A 17,638-nucleotide genomic window follows, 5' to 3' on the forward strand; every position below is an offset into this window, starting at 1 on the left:
TTGATCAGGTCAGATGTGGAAGGGGTTTTTATGAAACTCAAGAAAGAGTAGAATTGGGTCCAGATAAGCAAAGCAGGCAACAAGAGAGACAAGAGGCTCCATAGCATGTGCTTGAACAGATAAAGTCATTGGGTCACAGGGGTGCCTGGGACTCAGGAGGCCCCAAGCAGTTTGTCTAAACAGCCAGCCTCAGTCACAGAGGTAGGTGTTGGGGACAGAGGATAGAAGACACTTCTCAGGGACACTTGATTTATAGCAGCCTTTCAAAGGAAGCCTGGCTTGGGATCAAAAAGAAAATTATTTTCTTCAATGCTTCATTTCCTTAAATTTACAGCATCAATAACTCCTTCAGCTCTCATTGCCCAGCTGGAAGATTTAACAGGTAGAGACAGAGCATGAAGAAGACTTCCAGGGCACTCCTGTAATAGTCACTTTAGCCTTTTCCTCAAGACAGCCAAAGCCTTGGACCTTGATGTCTTTAATCCTGAAGGTTTTAAACCTTGAACTTCCTCAGAATCTATGGATCTTACACCAATGCGACTCTAGCTCACAGATCATAATCCAAGGCAGAGAACATACTGAAGTGTGGTCTGTGACTGTAGGTCTCCCAGGTTCAAGGATCGGGTTACTCAGGTGATAGAAAGGCATGTGCCATCCATAACTAGCACAGAAAAAAAAATTAGGACTAGTCTGCACCATGGGGCACATGTAACCTGTCTTCCCAACAGCACTAAGAATGTTTATTAACTGTCCCCAAGATACGGTAAGTATTTCACGGAACCTTTTCCTCCAGTCAAGCATCTGATCCCCAAGACAGTCATCTTCAGGACTATCATTCTGTCTACCTGCTTATCACTTCCATGCCTGACCATCCAGCAGGACATCATCTCCTCAGAAGTTTTTCTTAGTCTTCTGATTGCTGACTTCCCTCCCGTTGACCTCTGCATCTCTAGCTGACTTTGATGTCCCCTGGAAATAGGTTCCATTTGTTTGTTTTGGGGAACATTGTGACAGAGGAAATAGTGTCAGAGACAGGCATGGTTGGTACTTTGGCTTACCAAGGATGGTAAGGTACTTTCATGGCATTGACATATTACATGTCACCTTGCACCCAGGGACTATGTCTCCTACACATTCCTCAGCATTTACTTCACAAACCTTGGACTGGTTACAAGCTCCTAATGTACTTTCTTAGACCTAAAACCAATGGACTTCAAAGGCTGGCATACTGGGCATCCTCCATGCCACATGGATGAATGTATGTGAAGGGGATGTCACTGCCTGGCTTCATGTCCTTGGCAGTATCTGGGCTTCTTTCTTGGTATTTTTGGATCTTTCTGGCCCTGACTATCTCCGAGCCCCTCTCACTCCCTGCTTGTTGTCACTCAGCCTGAACATTGAACCTTTCTAGTCTGACTCATCTTGCATCTCTGCTGCCTTACACTGACATCTGTCTGACTGTGGGTACCAGGAAAGGCTTCGATCAGGAGCCTCAGTCCCCTTCAAACACTGGGGAGCTTTATTTATCAATATAACACAACCCTGAGTTACCTAAGGGAGTCTCAATTCAGAGACTGCCTTGATCGGACTGGCCTGTCAGTTTGTCTGTGGGGTATTTTCTTGATAGTTTACTGATATGAGAGTGCCCAGACTGCTGGCGGTGGTGCCATTCCTGCGCTGGTGATCTTAGGCTGTGTAAAAAAGCTAGATGAACAAGTCACAGGAGGCAAGCTAGTAAGTAGCTTTCCACCATGTTGCTTGCCTCTTTTACTGCTTGAATTCCTGCCATGATTTCCCTCAGTGATAGAATGGGATCAGGAAATATAAGCAAAATAATTTTTTGGAGTATTTTTAGCAGAGCAATGAAAGTAAACCACAACAATTCCCCATTCCCCTTTTAGTAGAACAAGGCAATGTTAGAAAGTATGGGAAGTTCAAGTTACAGACATCAAAAAACGGCACTGTCCCTTCATCTAGAAGGGAAGGTCATTGCTGATTGGTGAGAAGAATGTATCTATGATTTAGCTGCTAGTGTAAAACACAAATTCCCTTTATGTACAGAACACATCTGAAGTGGCTGAACACAGCTGTTAATGGGAGTTGTTTTTGAAATAAGAACTGTGAAGAATTTTTACATTTTCCATATTATGGGATTTGTTAACTAACAAATAAAATGAAAAAAAAAAAGTGTCATTGCAACATAGAAAGAGTGGCACACTCATTCTCCACCAGAGGTAAAGTTTGGTAAAAAGTTCTCCATGCAAATGGTCAGGTTGACTAGATTCAAGAAGTTTCTTTTTCCAGGAAATAAGGACTTTGTACATGATTGCACTTGCCCCTCAGAACTAACACTGCTATATGTTGTCCTATCTTAACCCAGCTTCCATTTTTATATAATGGTCATATGCTGCTTTAGGCTAGGTCCCCCACATCATACCTAAGGCAAGGCTTTTGGGGACAGTGGTTAAAGGAAGAACAAGTAAGGAATTGCTGACAGGGAAAAGCCACAAGACATAAATGTGTTAGTAATCCACTACTGGCATTTGCTTAGCCCTGCACGTGCTTGTCCCAAACTGAAAATAACCCAAATGTTCTTCAGCTGGTGAAGGGATATACATTCTATAGCCACAACATGGAGTACTAATCAGTAATAAAAATGAATAAACTTGGATGCCAGCAATGGCCTGGAGGTATCTCAAAGGTAGGCTTTGGGAAACCAGACTCAAAAGCATGCATAGTCTATGATACTGGTCATGTAGTAAGTAGTCTTGAAAAGGCAAGAATAATAGGAACAATGACAAGGGAGTAGCTCTCATGAATTGTGGCAGAACAGGCAGTGACTCCAAGGGACATATATATGCTATGCTCTGCATGGCTTTGATCCTGGAAGAATAAAGAAAGAACAGATACACATACAGAAAAGCTGGGATCAGGCAGGGTGTGTGTACTCTGGTGCAGAGGTGCCTACTACCATACCACCATACTCTGTACACTTGCTTGTTTATTGTGTAGCGCATGGCCAGGGGATGGCATTTTTCTGTAGGTGACCAGGTTCAGATAGTTATCATCCAGGAGGAGAAGGGGGCTTCGGTTGCTAGTTTTTGCTCACACTGATCCATTGCCTGTAAACTCTTAAACCAGAGGAAAAGGAGTTTTGTTAACTCCAAGCACAACCCATGAAGGGATAGCTTTGGCAATTTGTTATGCGGCCAAGTTCTTGGTCCTTGTTACAGCTCTGCCATGTCAACAATATACATTCACTCAGTTCTTCACTCACTCACTCACTCACTCACTCACTCACTCACTCACTCACTCACTCAGGGCTTCCTCTGCTTCCTACAGTACATGGGTTTGGAAAGAATGTATCTGGACTCATGATTTATCTGCACCTGTCCCTCAGAGCTAAAGTAGCATATGACCGTTATATAAAATGGAAGTCAGGTAAGATGAGACACCATATATCAGAACTATCTTTGACGGTAATTGTTCTTATTACTGTACATTGTTTAAATACCTGTAACTGTACACTAAAAAGGGTCAATTTCAGGCTCACAGTAAAGGGCAGAGACAGATTTAATTGCTGTCATATTCATGAGGCCCCTGGACCAGGAAGCTTGCTGGAACAGAAGCCACAAGCACAGAGATGCATAGTATTTCCCCGAGGGGCCATGTGCAATGTGGGTCTCCATGTCTACAATGGCTGTGGTAGGTAGTAGTAGTCCCCCTACTTACTGTAGTGAGGTAGCAAAATATTAATAACAAGAAAAACCAAGCAGAGTTGCGAAGGCCAATTCTTATGTTAGAAACTTTGTGTTAGGAGATGGTGTGGGGGAGTGGAGTGCGGGGAGAGGACAGGAAGGTGAAGCCTTGGGCAGTTGCCTCCACAGATCCCTCTATGGGGCCAGTGGTTTCCTTGGGAGACAATCCCAGAAAGAAATGGGGAGATGCCATGAGACCCAAAAGGGTCTGGTGCTAGAAGAGGCTACTTGCAAAATCAGGCAATGGCCATGACTACCTGAGGCTGAGCCTCATCAAGGACCCTGAGGGCCTATAGCCCACACCTCCAAGACTTAGAAAGCTGAGATAGTTGTCCACTAATTGACATTGCTATTGGCTGGAACTGCTACCTGGGTGTCACGGGCTTGATGGAGTATTTGGCTGTTTTTCATCGTTTTCAGAGATGGCATAATGGGGAGAAGTGAGGACTCATTTTAAGAAGTAGGAGCCTGAAGAGCATAGCAGGACTGAGTTCTCTTTCTTGGAGAAGCCTTATCAGGAAACAAACATCGTTAACATATTGTTTCATTTTCTAGTTTTGATCTCACCAACACCCACATGAAAGAGTGAGCAGGTGATGGTATGTATCTCTTTTCCCTGCATCCACCCTCATGACTGGGGGTCAGGGAGACAGCTCAGACAGACAGAGGTCAGGCAGATGAAACTTGAAGGTGCCGTGGAGGCTCCTCTAGAGCCAGACCTCCCCTTTGGAATCTTTTTGCCGCATCTTGCTGGCAAAGTCAAAGACACAGCTTCTAGTCTCTGGGAAGGGAGGATGCCAAGCTCACCCCTGTCTGTGGAGCTTTCCATGAACACATTTCTCTTCTCTCTGGAGATGAAAGGAAGTTTGTCACAGCTGTGTTGTGAATCAAATTTCTCCCAAAGAGAGTTTTCAGCTTTCAAGAACACGGTTTTCTCAGTGCAGCAGTTTCTCCGGTTCCCTGGTAGCAGCCGCCAGGGTCTCTAGAAGGCTGACGGTAACTTTGGGGACTGCTGAGCAGCAGGGGCTGGGTGTCCTTGGCTGAACGTTTGAGCAGGATCTTTTCTTTTTGTAGCTGGGGTGAGATTTTTTTTTTCAAGTGTGGAAAGTAGCCTTTGTTTTTTTTTTTTTTTTTTTTTTTTTTTTCCTACTTCTTTGTAAGAAGAACTAATTTGTGGAGTCGAATCCACACTTAAACTTGGACTACCTCAGTTTCCTTGTCAAATTTAAAAATAGCTTTCCCACTTACATACTTCATAGGGCATTATTGATGGGGTCCAATTTAATCAGGTCTAAGCACATATGCCGAACACAGTCCCCTCCCCCCAATACTGTAGAGGGAAATAAACACATAAGGTAAGATATGGGCTTTAAAATAAATATTCAAATACAGAGGGAGTTGCAGTCATGTGGACAGCATGATACAAGGCCGGAATGGGAATCATAATTGCAGTGAGATCACTGTCACTGCCGCTTCTCAGGGGCCCCTGGGTTATGCCTGTTTCCTGTGTTGTCTCACAGTGCTTCTTCTAGACCAGATGTCTGCCTCTCCCATTTTGAAAATGAAGAAAGTGAGGCTCAGAGATGTTTGATGATGTTGGTGAACTGAGGTTCAGAATTCTCCATTCATGTCTGCTGACCCTAAATCACACACACACACACACACACACACACACACACACACACACACACACAAATTGTGTATGAGGCTGGATACATGACTCACTGGATATCTTGCTTAATGCATGAATATGAAGACCAGCTTTTGGATTCCCAGCACCCACATAAAAGTCAAGTGGGCACAGATTCCCCTTTAGAAACCCAGCATTGAAAAGATCAAAGCAGGGATCCCTGAAGCAAGCTGAGTAGGTTAACTGCGAGAATCTGTGATCTCTAGGCTTATTAAAAGACCCTGCTTCAGTAAGTTAGCAAAGAGCAACTGAAGACGAACCAGATGTCAACTTCTGGTCTACATACACACACACACACACACACACACACACACACACACACACACACACACAGAGAGAGAGAGAGAGAGAGACACAGGTACACACAAGCACAAATGTTTACAGATATGAGTATACAAGTGTATGGGCATCATCCACATACACATGCAAAAATATTGTGTACACACAGTTTAAGATGATTAGAAGTAGTGTTACTCCACTCATCCTGAGAGATGAATATTGCCAGTCAAGCTTCTGCTTCCTGCCACCCTCATGCCTCCCTCCCTAATAAACAACCACCATCTTGAAGTGTGTGTGTGTGTGTGTGTGTGTGTGTGTGTGTGTGTGTGTGTGTATGTGTGTGTGACCCCTGTTGCTAGATATGCAGTAGACAGGGTCTCAGTGACAATACTCCCCAGGATTAATAATCGGATGCCATTGCACTCAGCCCGTCATTACCAGGCAGCCTTCATTCCTGCCTCTCTGGCCCTCCTCACACTATGACAGGTCTCATTGAATTTGGACAGACAACATTTTGCTCACTGCCCACGGAGAGAGAAAGCATGGACTGTGTATAAAATCACAAGTTCAAGTCAATCAAATTCAGCACACATCGAGTGAAGGTCTTTCCTGCACATCATTCTAGACACTTGGACATTGTAAAGGCATTTCATTGACCAGCACTCCACGATGCAGAAAATCAAGAGAGCTTCAGAGGTGGGACTGGCAGGTGAGATGCTGTGGGAATGAAAACTTCAGCCAATGAGCATTACCCACAGGCAGCGAACCCAGCCAACCCTGGGGAAAGGAATGCATTTCAAGTAAACTGGCAGAAAGAATGCTTGAGTGGAGTGGTTTTACAGTTTTCCTGCCATTGATGAGAGCCAGGGGGTGGGGTGGCAGCAGGGGAGCAGGGACAGGATGCTGCAGCCCCTGTCTGATGATGGTTTCTCTGCTGTGCTCCAGGTAGACTCAAAGAGGTCACTGGTGTCACTGAAGATTGGCATGGTACAGCTGGATGATTTGATAAACTGTTTCCAGGAGATGACAATAATAATGACAAGTAGGTTGAGGCAGCAAAGATGGACTGCTGTGCACTGGCTGTGCATGGCCAGCGGTGTAACAGATTCCTAGGTATAAGGAGCCTTTGTGTGTAACACATAGACTACTGTTATCCTGTGCTCAGCCTGTGATTGCAGGAGAGAATCTGGGGACAGTGCTGGGCTCTCTAGGTTGTGGGCTACTGGCTAAAGGTGCCACAAGTGCTTCTGGGCTTCTGGTGACTGATTAGCCTATATTCAAGCCTATGTTACCATTTTCATGTTCCTGAACCCATCTCTAGGAGCTGTGGCTTCACTTGATTAATTTTTCCAACAATTCATTTTCTGTTTTAGCTTTCAAACTGAAAAATTGTTATGCTATCTTTGGTACATAACTTAGAAATGGAGGTGGCTCCCAAGCCACACCATCACAGTTCAGGAATGTTTCTAGAACAACAGAGCTTGGTCCAGAAAAGATCTGTTTCAAATGTGATTTGCAAGTGAACACTTGTGGGGTTTAAAAGTGTACAGGTAATCTCAGGATGGCAAAATACATCAGTGCTGCTCAATTCTTAGCTGCAAACATCCATGCCTTGCATGGTTCTTTCTTTGCATTCTGCTAATGGGGGCTTCTGCAAATAAACCTATACCCAGTTTCTTTCCCAGTGGGGAGACACGTGTTCTCTGTTCTGTGAGTTCTGGATAAGTTTGGCAAGCCTGTCAAACTTGTCTTCATCTAGTGAGTTTGCAGAGGCCAAATCTGTGATTGTAGCCTCCAGGTAGTAGCACTTTGCAGAGAGCATTATATAAGTACCTTTTGTTCTGATGGTGCACGATGACACCAGATGGATAGTACTGAGGAATGGCTACAGGTGTCTGGTGAAGTAACACGGAGAAAGAGTCCACACAGTGGAGGCTGGGTTCTCATCCCTGAGAAGGAGGCTGTGGGGGGCACAATGTGATATACTGAAGGATGGTATAATTGGTATGTGGGCTGCTTGCTCTTCTATGGGGAAGTCACATAGGGATGAGTTCTAGCCACTCGTGAATTCTTTGAGCTCTAACTTGTTAAAGCCCAAAATGTATGTATGCATGTATGTATGTATGTGTGATGCATGTTTGTGTGTATGTATGTAAGTGTATGTATGTATGTATGTATGTATGTATGTATGTATGTATTGTTTCCTAGAGAAACTAGTATACCTCAAACCCATGGATAAGGGATAGGGAAATGAGAGCCCAGGCTTTAACAAGTTAGAGCTCAGAGAATGTATGTGTGTTTAGTGGACCATAAGGTCTGTAAACTAGAATCAAGGCAGCTTGGCTGGGAAGCTTAAGACCAGGAGTCTCTAATACTATAAAAGGAGCAATGAGGCTCAGTGTGGCTCTCCTGAAAGTTGCAGATAGAGAAGGTGCTCTCTCAGGGCAAGATAATCCCCCTCCCCATTCCCTCTACCTGCTTCCTGGAAGCGAGGTACAGCCAGAGTGCAAATGCTAAAGGGTACTTGTTGGCCACACCTCTTACTGGCCACACCAGTCTAAACTGACTTTTAGTGTGTGGTGTTTACAGTCATGTAGGCATTAGTGAAACACACTTGGCTGGCTCAGGCAGAGCCTCATTAGTCTGAAACTTTCCCTTGTCAAGGATTTGTGGGAATTCCGGAGGAGCACATCAGTCGGACAACACCACCTTTCCCATTCTCCTCTCTGTTCCTATCTGGGAATCCACTTAAATCCAGACAAGCAGCTTCTGTGTGGTCTGAAGTCTGCATCTTGGTGTATGCCACTAGCCCTACCCCTAAAACTCTTGTATGTCAGTTCCTTTGTGGAACTTCCTTGTGCACGTAAACAGCTCAGGGTTTAGCCATGATGCTTTTCTGGTCCTTTGTCTTTCAGGACTGTGGTGTAGCTGGACTGAAGACAATCTGAGTGAGTAATGCCTGTAGCCTCCACCATTGACATTTTCATGGCTATGCCACATATCTAGCCTGGCCTATTTTCCATGCACCCTACTTTAGCTGACACACCACACCCGAATCTTGGACAAGTGCAGGCTGGATTCCCTGCCATTCCAAGGAAAAAAATGCATCTGGGTACCCAAAACTTACTGCCTGTGTTCAGGCAGCTGGAACCCTTTGTAAAGAACACAGTTTTAATTTAGGTCAATAGACACTGGTGGACAGGCAGATGAGCACAGAGACAGGGCTGAGTGTCATTGCTGAGAGTGGTGGGAAAGGGGCTGTGGTGACTGCCAACTGACAAAAGTGTGTGTCACAGGACGAAAGGTGCATGGACAGTGTTATGGACTGGATTGTGTACCCCTAAAACTCTTATGCTGAAACCTCAAATGTGAGACCTCAGAATGTAGCCATAGTTGGAGATAAGGTTCTTAAATAGATGACTAAGATAACATACTAGTGTAAGAATAGTCATAAACTAATAGTCCTTCCTGGTGTCCTTACTAGAGCAGCAGATTAGGACAAAACATATGTGATAGTGTCTGGGACAGCATCCTGCAAAGGGTCAGACGACAGCAATATGTGTCTCATGGGCTCTGACAGTATCCTTCATCTTCCTTAGCAGAGTAGTAGGAAAGGAAGCTCAACCAGTCACGATAGGGAGGGCTGAGTCCCTTTCTACCACCTTGACTGACTTAGGAAAGTTGCTTCACAGAGAACCCTGGTTCTGTCATCTGTGAATGGTCTTGTGGCTCTTCTGGAGTGATGTGGAGCCATTTTTCTAAAACCACGGTTTAACCAGTGTGAGGGCCATGACTTTCTTATTGATCATCTTGTACTGGAATTAAGACATGTACAGGTAGAGGTAGGTACAGGCATGCCTTGGGCTACACTGGCATTTGGCTTCCTCCTCCTCTACTCCGGTTCCACCCTCTCACTCCTTTTTCTCTGCTGCTAAGCTGTGAAGCCTTCGGTGGGTCTGTGAGTGGATGCCAGGTTCACCTGGCCAGGTGACCCTCCAACTGTGTGGCTGACCCTGCCCTTATGGTGCTTCAATTGTAGTCACCATTCAAACATGACTTCATTTACAGCCTCCTTAGCCTCTGTCTATAAGACAGACAGTTGTGACAATGTCTCCAGACACTGACAAATATCCACAGTGCTATAAAATTGCCCCTGGTTTGTTTATTTTGTTTCTTGTCACACTTTAATGCTGCTGTGCCTGTCTTTTGACTCTGTGCCTTTCTGGCCCTATGCCTTTTCCCTCTAACATCCCAGTATCTCCCGCCCTGGGGATTTGACTTAGACAAATTCAGTGCTAGATGAGGTCTGGGGAGGGGTCCAGATAATGATCCTTTCCCTGTTTGGAATCCCCACCTGCTCTAGGGGAGGTCACAGGACAGGTCACGTGAAGGTCTGTATCTCCAGCTTGTCTTCTGCCACATGTCTCCCAAAGGGGTGCATGTGTTGAGGTGGGTACAACCAGGTGTCCTTGCTGCCCAAATTGCTAGGGCACCGACCTCAGCACTCCTAGGTTGAGTCTAGGGCTAGGTTCTGTCCTTTCCCCAGCAGGTGACATGGAGAAAGCTTCCCAGAACAATTTCTTCATCTAAACAGAGGCTAGGAACAAGTGTGGCAAAAATACTGCTACAAATGTGAAATGTAATGTGTTCTTCAAATGCAAGACACATGTTATTTTAAAAGACCCGTTGCTAAGAAATCTATAAGATGCCATGTGAAGTGCTGATTTGGGATGTGGAAAGAAACTGAAGATTTTCTTGAAATAAAAATTAGAAGAGTTTCATTTGTGAGGGCTTCACATTACCACCCCCCACTTTATCATCAGTGGAGTGATGGAGCTGAAGTGAGCCAGATCTCTTTTCTGAATTAAAGACTGTCAGTGGTCAGCCACTGCCTCTTGCTTCTAATTACCTAAGCGTCTCTTGAGAAAGCAAATAGAAATGTTGCTTCATGCTAACAGGAGATTGCATTTGCACAGCTCCTTATGAATGGTTGGCTAATTTTGTCCTCAGTAAATGCAGAGCCAATCTTCACAGATCCTGCCTATTCATCAGGCACACCTCACCAGCAAGTGCAATCAGAAAACAGAAATCACTTAAAATGTGTGGGAATCATATCCAGGCGACAAAGATGTTAGTAGTTTTGTGACTTAGAGTAGCGCTAAGCATCTTGGCTAAGCATCCTGACTTGCAGAATAAAATAATTTGAGCCTAAAGATGGATTCATTATGTGGTGGAAACAGATACAAATTGCTGCTTCCTATTAATTGGAATCCTGAGTTAGGGCCAGGTGTCATGAATGCTACAGGCAAAGCACTGTGGGGACAGGGCACATTAAGTCAGCTCTACTTGCTGATCCTTGTTGTGTGGCACCTTTATTCCCACACGTAGGTATCATACTGTTCTCCTCTTTGTTCAGATCATTCCCAAATGACCTGACTTCAGTGAAAACAAAGTATGTAGCTTTGGGGGGCATAGGGGCTGTGCTCAGTGACATTCACACCACGGCTGGCAAAATACCTTGTGTTTACTCTTTGCTTCCTGATTTTGCTTGTATGTTAGGCACACACATGGATATTTCTCTCACGTCTTAGTGAAGGCAGACCTGAGCTCATACTGTGCTGGAGCAAAGGGCTTGGTTATGGCGGGCACTAAAGGGACTGTCATTGCATAGCTGGGATAGGTGCAGTGACCATGGAAAGCAGTGGCCTGATAGCCCAGTCAGCCAATGCTAACCCTGACAAAGAGGGGGCCTCTGATTCTTTGTCTCTTGGTCAGCTGAGCTCATCCTGATGACTGGTAACTAGCTGCGAACATCACAGCTATGGTCACCTCTTCTGGTGCATCTGGTATTCCCAGTGTTTGAGACCAGATCAGATGTGCAGCCTGGTCTCTTTTAAGAGATAAATTTACTTCACTTTTCCAGTGCCTGCTTGGACTCAGGTTCAGAGCTGCTGTGCTGTGGTTAATTGATGCTTGAGTCAAGAGATGTCAATATGCATGGCAATAAAAGTGCAAGGAGAAACACCAATGTGTCCTTAAAAGAGACTGGAATCTTAACTAGACCACTAGATCCTCAGAGACTGCAAATCCTTGGGAGTAAAGCTAGGTGCTGAAAATCAGGCACCAACTGTGGTAGCCATTACTATTTATATTGCAGGAGATCAAATAGTTACTGGCAAAGATGGGGTGTCTACTGATGTCCTTTATACCCAGAGTGCACTCTGCATTCCAGGTGGCCTCTAGTGCTTCTAGAGGGCAGGTATCTTGCTAGGCTTGAGGTATTTTCTGCTTAGCAGAGAAGAGGCTGTTCATGTTATCCTACTTATGTTATCCATGTGGCCTGACTGTAGGAACTGGGCAGCCAACCAGGTCTCAGTAACAGACTTGACATATATGAAGATACTTCATACAGTGGATACTCTGTGAGTTGAGGATACCTGGTAAAGTGAAGACTTTGATAAAATCAGTCTTCTCAAGCAAAATATAAAGGATAAATAAGAGAGGCGAGAGAGCCATTTCCAGGAATGGAACAGCAGCATCTGAAGAAACAAGCTGAAGAGATACAACAGCCATCTTAAAGAGGGGAGGGTGGAAACCAGCCATTGGAAGAGAGACTTCCTAGATGTTGGTGTCATTTCAGGTCTCTCCATCCTGCTCCCTGAGTTTCTGGAAAAGTCATCCAGATATATAGAAACCTGAACATCTTCCATGACCCTATGCATCATGTCTGTGTCTTACCAGCTATGTGATCTGGGCCATTTCTCTTGCCACGTGTTTCTGCTGAGATGCAAGACATGAACCAAACTGAGTAAACCAGGGCTGCTACATGGCTTCACAGGACTTTGGGGAAAGTACTTTGTGTTCTGGGTCTCTGCATCTCAACAATATTTTTGTGAGAATGACTTTTCATAATACTTGAATGGGCTGGCATGAAAAAGACAATTTTTTCTTGGCAGGGGAAAGAGTTTAAATGCCAAAAGAAGCACTTTGTCACCAGTGGTAAGCCAGGTTGGGGACTTTCTAGGTATGGCTCTGCCCTCTCATAACACCTGTGTTCATTTCTTTGAATTTCAGTTTTCATTCTTCCTTACTTTGTTTCTCCTAGGACACTGATATGAGATTATGTCCATGTACCCAAAGATGCAGCTGCCAATGCAGTATTAGTCAATGATGGGAATGACAGTCACAATAACAAGATCCAAGGAAGTACAGGCTGTGGGAAGGTTGCTCTGCTTTGCAGCAGATACTAACAGGACCACTGAAGATGGCATTTAGCCACTTCCCCTATGGTTACCACAGTCATGCTGTTCATTTCATTGTTCTACCCACTAAATATGCTGATGAGCCACACAGCCCCAATCCATTAGTTCCAGCTCTAGATACAATCACTTTTGATCATGACTGAAATGGCCTTGTTCTCCCGGCCCTGGAGAAATATGTAATAGTTTTTGAGACTCTATAGTAAGGGCAGCATCCTTGTAAATGAAGGCTCTTCCATCTGGAAAGAGAAAACTGGGATATGGTGGGTAGCTGGGCTAGCATGAGTGGACTAACTTGCCTAGACAGACTGAAACTATGTCTTTACCAAATCTTAAGAGATGGAAGTTTGGGTTTCAAATGCATCACTTCAGGACAAACACCCTTCCCTATTTTATACAACAATGATGCTTAAATCCCGAGCTATGAGATGGCCTATGAATGATTCTGACAGTAACCAGAGCCATGCCATCTAATGTACCTGTTTACACCCATCACTATCCTCTTGGCCTCAGTAAGTCTCCAGCAATCCTATGAAGTAAACCCTTCAATCATCCTGTCCCAGGGACACAGTTCAAAGAGTTGCAGACATCTGTCCAAGATTGCACCCTGCAAAAATAGCATGACTGCAATTTGAATCCAGGTTAGGTTGACCCCCCCCAATCCTATACTTTCTACATGGCAATCTCATTCAACTCTCATCGGGGAGTGTTTGGGCATCTTCTATACATTCTTTCTAGAGATATGGCCTTAGAGACTGTTTTGGATTATCTTTTTGAGATGAATCCTGTATTTAACTCAGGGAAACAATGCTAGTGACTTTAAAAATACTAAGTGTTCAAGGCAAAGATGGGCAGTGTGAAGTGGGAGAGACTAAACTTGTTATCATTTTTCCAGGTGGGGGTCCTCACCTGCTGAATTTCTGACTAGTTAAATCAGTATTACTGGGGCTTTGATGCAGGAGGATCCCAAAGAATGGGAATATATCAAAGCTGCAGGGATAACCCAATCAAAGGGTCTCTGCATCCTTTGATGGTGCTGAAGACAGACATTTAAGTAGTCAGGGCTGTGTGATTCATGATTCTTTCCCCACAAGGCCACTCAACCATAGCTGCTGAGTGCTGGCCAGCTCTTCCACCAGTTAAACAAGAAGTAAATCATAAGAAGAGGGCCCAACCATCTCCATTCATCAGAAAGAAAAGTCATAAGCAAACAAGCTAAAAGATAATTTTTGTTAAATAATGAACACTCGTAAAACAGCAATGACATGGTATTAAAACATCTGTGGTTACTTATTTCTCAGCATTCATCTGGCAACTGAAGCAGCATGAAGCAAGAGCTGCACTTAAAAAATGACAAGAAAATAGCCATTCATTTAGTCGACAGAGTAAGGCCCATCTCATTTCCAGGATCCCAGTATTGCTGCTCATAACCAGATGAGCGTCCAAGAGTTAAACATCCTGTGTGTCTTCACAGTTCCTTTCCCTCAGGCTCCTGGGGCAAATTCTGGGCTTGTTTTTGAGAGAGGCTGGGCCATGGCTGCCTCCCCTTTAGGATTAATGAGGCCCCAGAACTATGTATTGCTGGGTATCTGCAGGAAGCCTGCAGGAAGCCTGATGCTCCAAGCTGGGGCAGCGTGCTGGGACTGAACAGGGCCAGGGTAGGCGCTATGCTCCTCTAATTTTGCATTCTCAGGCAGGAACCATCTGTGGACAAAGACAGCAGATCTCCCAGCAGGTGCTTCCTTTTCCTTCTCAGCCCCACTTGTTTCTGACGAGGAAACCACAAAGATGGGGGACACAGAGGAGTTAAGCAGGTCACAGCTAGTGGCGACATGTCTCCTGCATTCTGCCTATTGCACCATATTCCATAAAAAATAAACATATTTTTTTAACTGTTTGTATATTGCTAATGGGGTGGTGGTCCAGGCACTGGCAGGCTGCAGAGCTGGCTTGTTACTGAATCCATCCAAGGTCAGCTACTGGGCTAGAATCTTTGGAGCTTCCAAGTGGAAGAATCAGCGTTGCTGGCTGCCTCGTGCTCTGGACAGTGCTGAAGATGAAGTGGGAGGATTAAAAAAAAAAAAAAGAAGAAGAAGAAGTCCAGGAGTAGAAGATTTCAGGGCATCATGGAGTTGTTTGACAATCACTTGTACTGTACAGTATCACACAGGTGTCTTTTCTCTGCCCTCTCACACGTGGCCCGGCTCCCCCTCCTTCCGACAGCCTCTGGGAAGCTCACAGGTGGTTATTCTTGGAGAGGTAGGCGATGAGGGCGACAGCCACGCCCACATATATGCCAGTTCCAATGGTGATGGACAGCACTGCCAGGAACAGGGCCCTCCGGGAGCTGGTGCTGGCCTGATGGAAGTCTCCTTTGGCCACAGCTTTGTTTGTCTGCAGAGAAAAACAAAGGGAAAGTGAACAAGTTGGAAATAATGGTGGCGAGAGGGTTCTGCTTGGCTCCTTTCTAACATTTAACTTCACTGGTTTACAGAGAGGATATACCAATACAGGCAAGGACACAGGGAACAGCATGTATTCCCATAGTGACTGGGCACCAGGTTAAGTCTCTAATTGTTAAAGACATGTATGTCTGGTGTTTGCCACTGTTTTCCACATGTCAAGGGAGTCAAAGCTCCCATTCTGTCTGGTCTCAAGAAAATCACACTTTGAAGTATCCCAGTGAGACCACAAATGTGAAGGCAGGGTCTCAGGAATGATGCCAGAGATGAAGGGTGCTCTCCACCACCACCCTTATTACTCAACGATGGTCTACTTTTCACTAGGATAACAATTTCTAAAGGACATTTTCCAACCTCTATAGCTCAATAGAAGAGAGAAAAGTAGGGCATTATATTACTAAATACATCACAGAAGTCTTGAGGTTCCATTGTTTAGATATCTGGGGTTGATCACATTCATCTATTGGTGTAAGTATCCTGCATAAGGCCATCAATTCTGTGCTTGAGCACTTGGTTATATAATGGGCATTGGTTTAGCAAATGTAAACCTCTTGGAATAAAGAGGTAAATAGTAATGTTAGTGAGATTAGATACTGGCTCAGAATCAGCAGATCCTGAAAGTCCTTCTCTCTTTCCTCCCTTCCTCCTCCTCCTGTTTCACAGTTGAGAGTAAACACACTCTCTAGGGAGGGGAGCTGGGTGTTATAGGAAGGTCTCATCCATCTCTGGAAGAACTTTGGCAAGTATTTGTTCTCTGATAAGACATGAAGCTACATAAGATGTAAAGGACACAGTCCTCTTTTCCTGCCTGGCATATGGCTATAGAGCCATCTATATAATGGGTATTTTGAGGCTGGGGGAACTCGCAGAGGTGATTACAGGAGCCCATGTCAACACTGAGAGACTCCTGATCCAGTTCCAGAAGCCTCCTGCCCCACATCTGCTTTCTGAGGAACATGAGTCCCTGTGATCAGATTCCACTGGCTGGCTGAGACTCTTTGCCATACCACACTGTTCCTTGATTCAGGAAGTGAAGTGCTGTTGGATTAAGTTGTAGTAATGTGGAGGGACTTCCTGAGTCACGTGGCTCATGGGCTAAGACACATGATCCCCTGTAGCTCGTAGTGATACTTAGGCAAGCTAATCCTTAGGCCAGCAGAAAGGCACAGCCCACTCTTCTGTGGCATCCCCTAAGTCATTCTCATGAGCCATTTCTAAAAAAAATCTGTATTTTCTCTCAGGCTCCACTTTTCATAGTGCATCTGTAATATTTCTGCATTATATGTAGGTATAGGACATACTATTCACTTAACCTAAAAACAATAACATATGACATAAGCCATAGATGATCAGACTTGGAGACAACTGGTGAGTGGAGTTTTCATTTTCTAATTCTCCTGATTCTGATTTAGTGAGACTAGAAATCTGTGATGTGTGAACCTTTTTCTGGACACTAACTTCTGAATCTTGAAAGCTAGGCTTTCTTTTTCCCTCCCTCATTTCTTGCTTTGGCATTTTGCTTGGAAGCTAGCAGTGGACAAGGTTCTGATGAAGCAGAGTTGAGGGAATTTAAAATGAGAAGCCTCAAAGGACAGCAGTAATTAATTAATTAAGCTATAATTAGCTGGGTTTCATTTTATATAGCAATGCCCTCAAACACTCCAATGTCCTATAACATAATTCACTGTAATTGCCCTACTTGGCATTAACCCCAAACAGCCCTGGGACATTACAGCAGCACGGCTTGCCACTGTCTGTTGCATCCTAGCCTTCACATGGTGTGCCTGGGCTAGGATGGAAGAGGGGATGAAAAGGAAGCCTGGGGGGGTGTAGGGCCCACTTTAGCTGATCAAGAACCTTTTAGAAGATCTCCTGAGTACCACTTCTCTGTCTCCTCAGAGTTGAACTATTGACCAGGACCTGCGCTTCCCTTGTCCTCTATGATCTACTGGGAGCCTAGAGCATGCATACAGGTGTCAGTGGTGATATTGCTGGGCAGGCAGTAACTATCAATGGATGACCAAGTGTGTTAAGTGCTGAAATATCACCTACAAAAGCCATACAGGGTTTATCCTTCAGTAACTCCTGTTTTTCCAGGAGTGAAAGCAGGGAGTAGCAGCTGTCCAACCCCACAGATGAACTCCTACCTGGTACTGAAGGTTCTGAGCATAGGGAGCCAAAGCACTCACA

The 17,638-nt window shown here is 44.7% G+C and overlaps 1 protein-coding gene across 2 annotated transcripts in view; it reads right to left on the reverse strand.

The window, feature by feature from the left end:
• Positions 1-14,202: 14,202 nt before the first annotated feature.
• Positions 14,203-17,638, reverse strand: part of Syndig1 (synapse differentiation inducing 1) — a 155,529-nt gene continuing 152,093 nt past the window's right edge. For both annotated transcript variants that reach the window (XM_051183199.1, XM_051183200.1), the window contains exon 4: positions 14,203-15,380. In XM_051183199.1, the coding sequence (XP_051039156.1) occupies positions 15,222-15,380 (159 nt within the window). In that variant the 3' untranslated portion in view covers positions 14,203-15,221. The remainder of the gene's footprint in view (positions 15,381-17,638) is intronic.

The sequence above is a fragment of the Phodopus roborovskii genome, unplaced genomic scaffold, assembly GCF_943737965.1.
Source record: "Phodopus roborovskii unplaced genomic scaffold, PHOROB, whole genome shotgun sequence".
Classification (NCBI taxonomy): domain Eukaryota; kingdom Metazoa; phylum Chordata; class Mammalia; order Rodentia; family Cricetidae; genus Phodopus; species Phodopus roborovskii.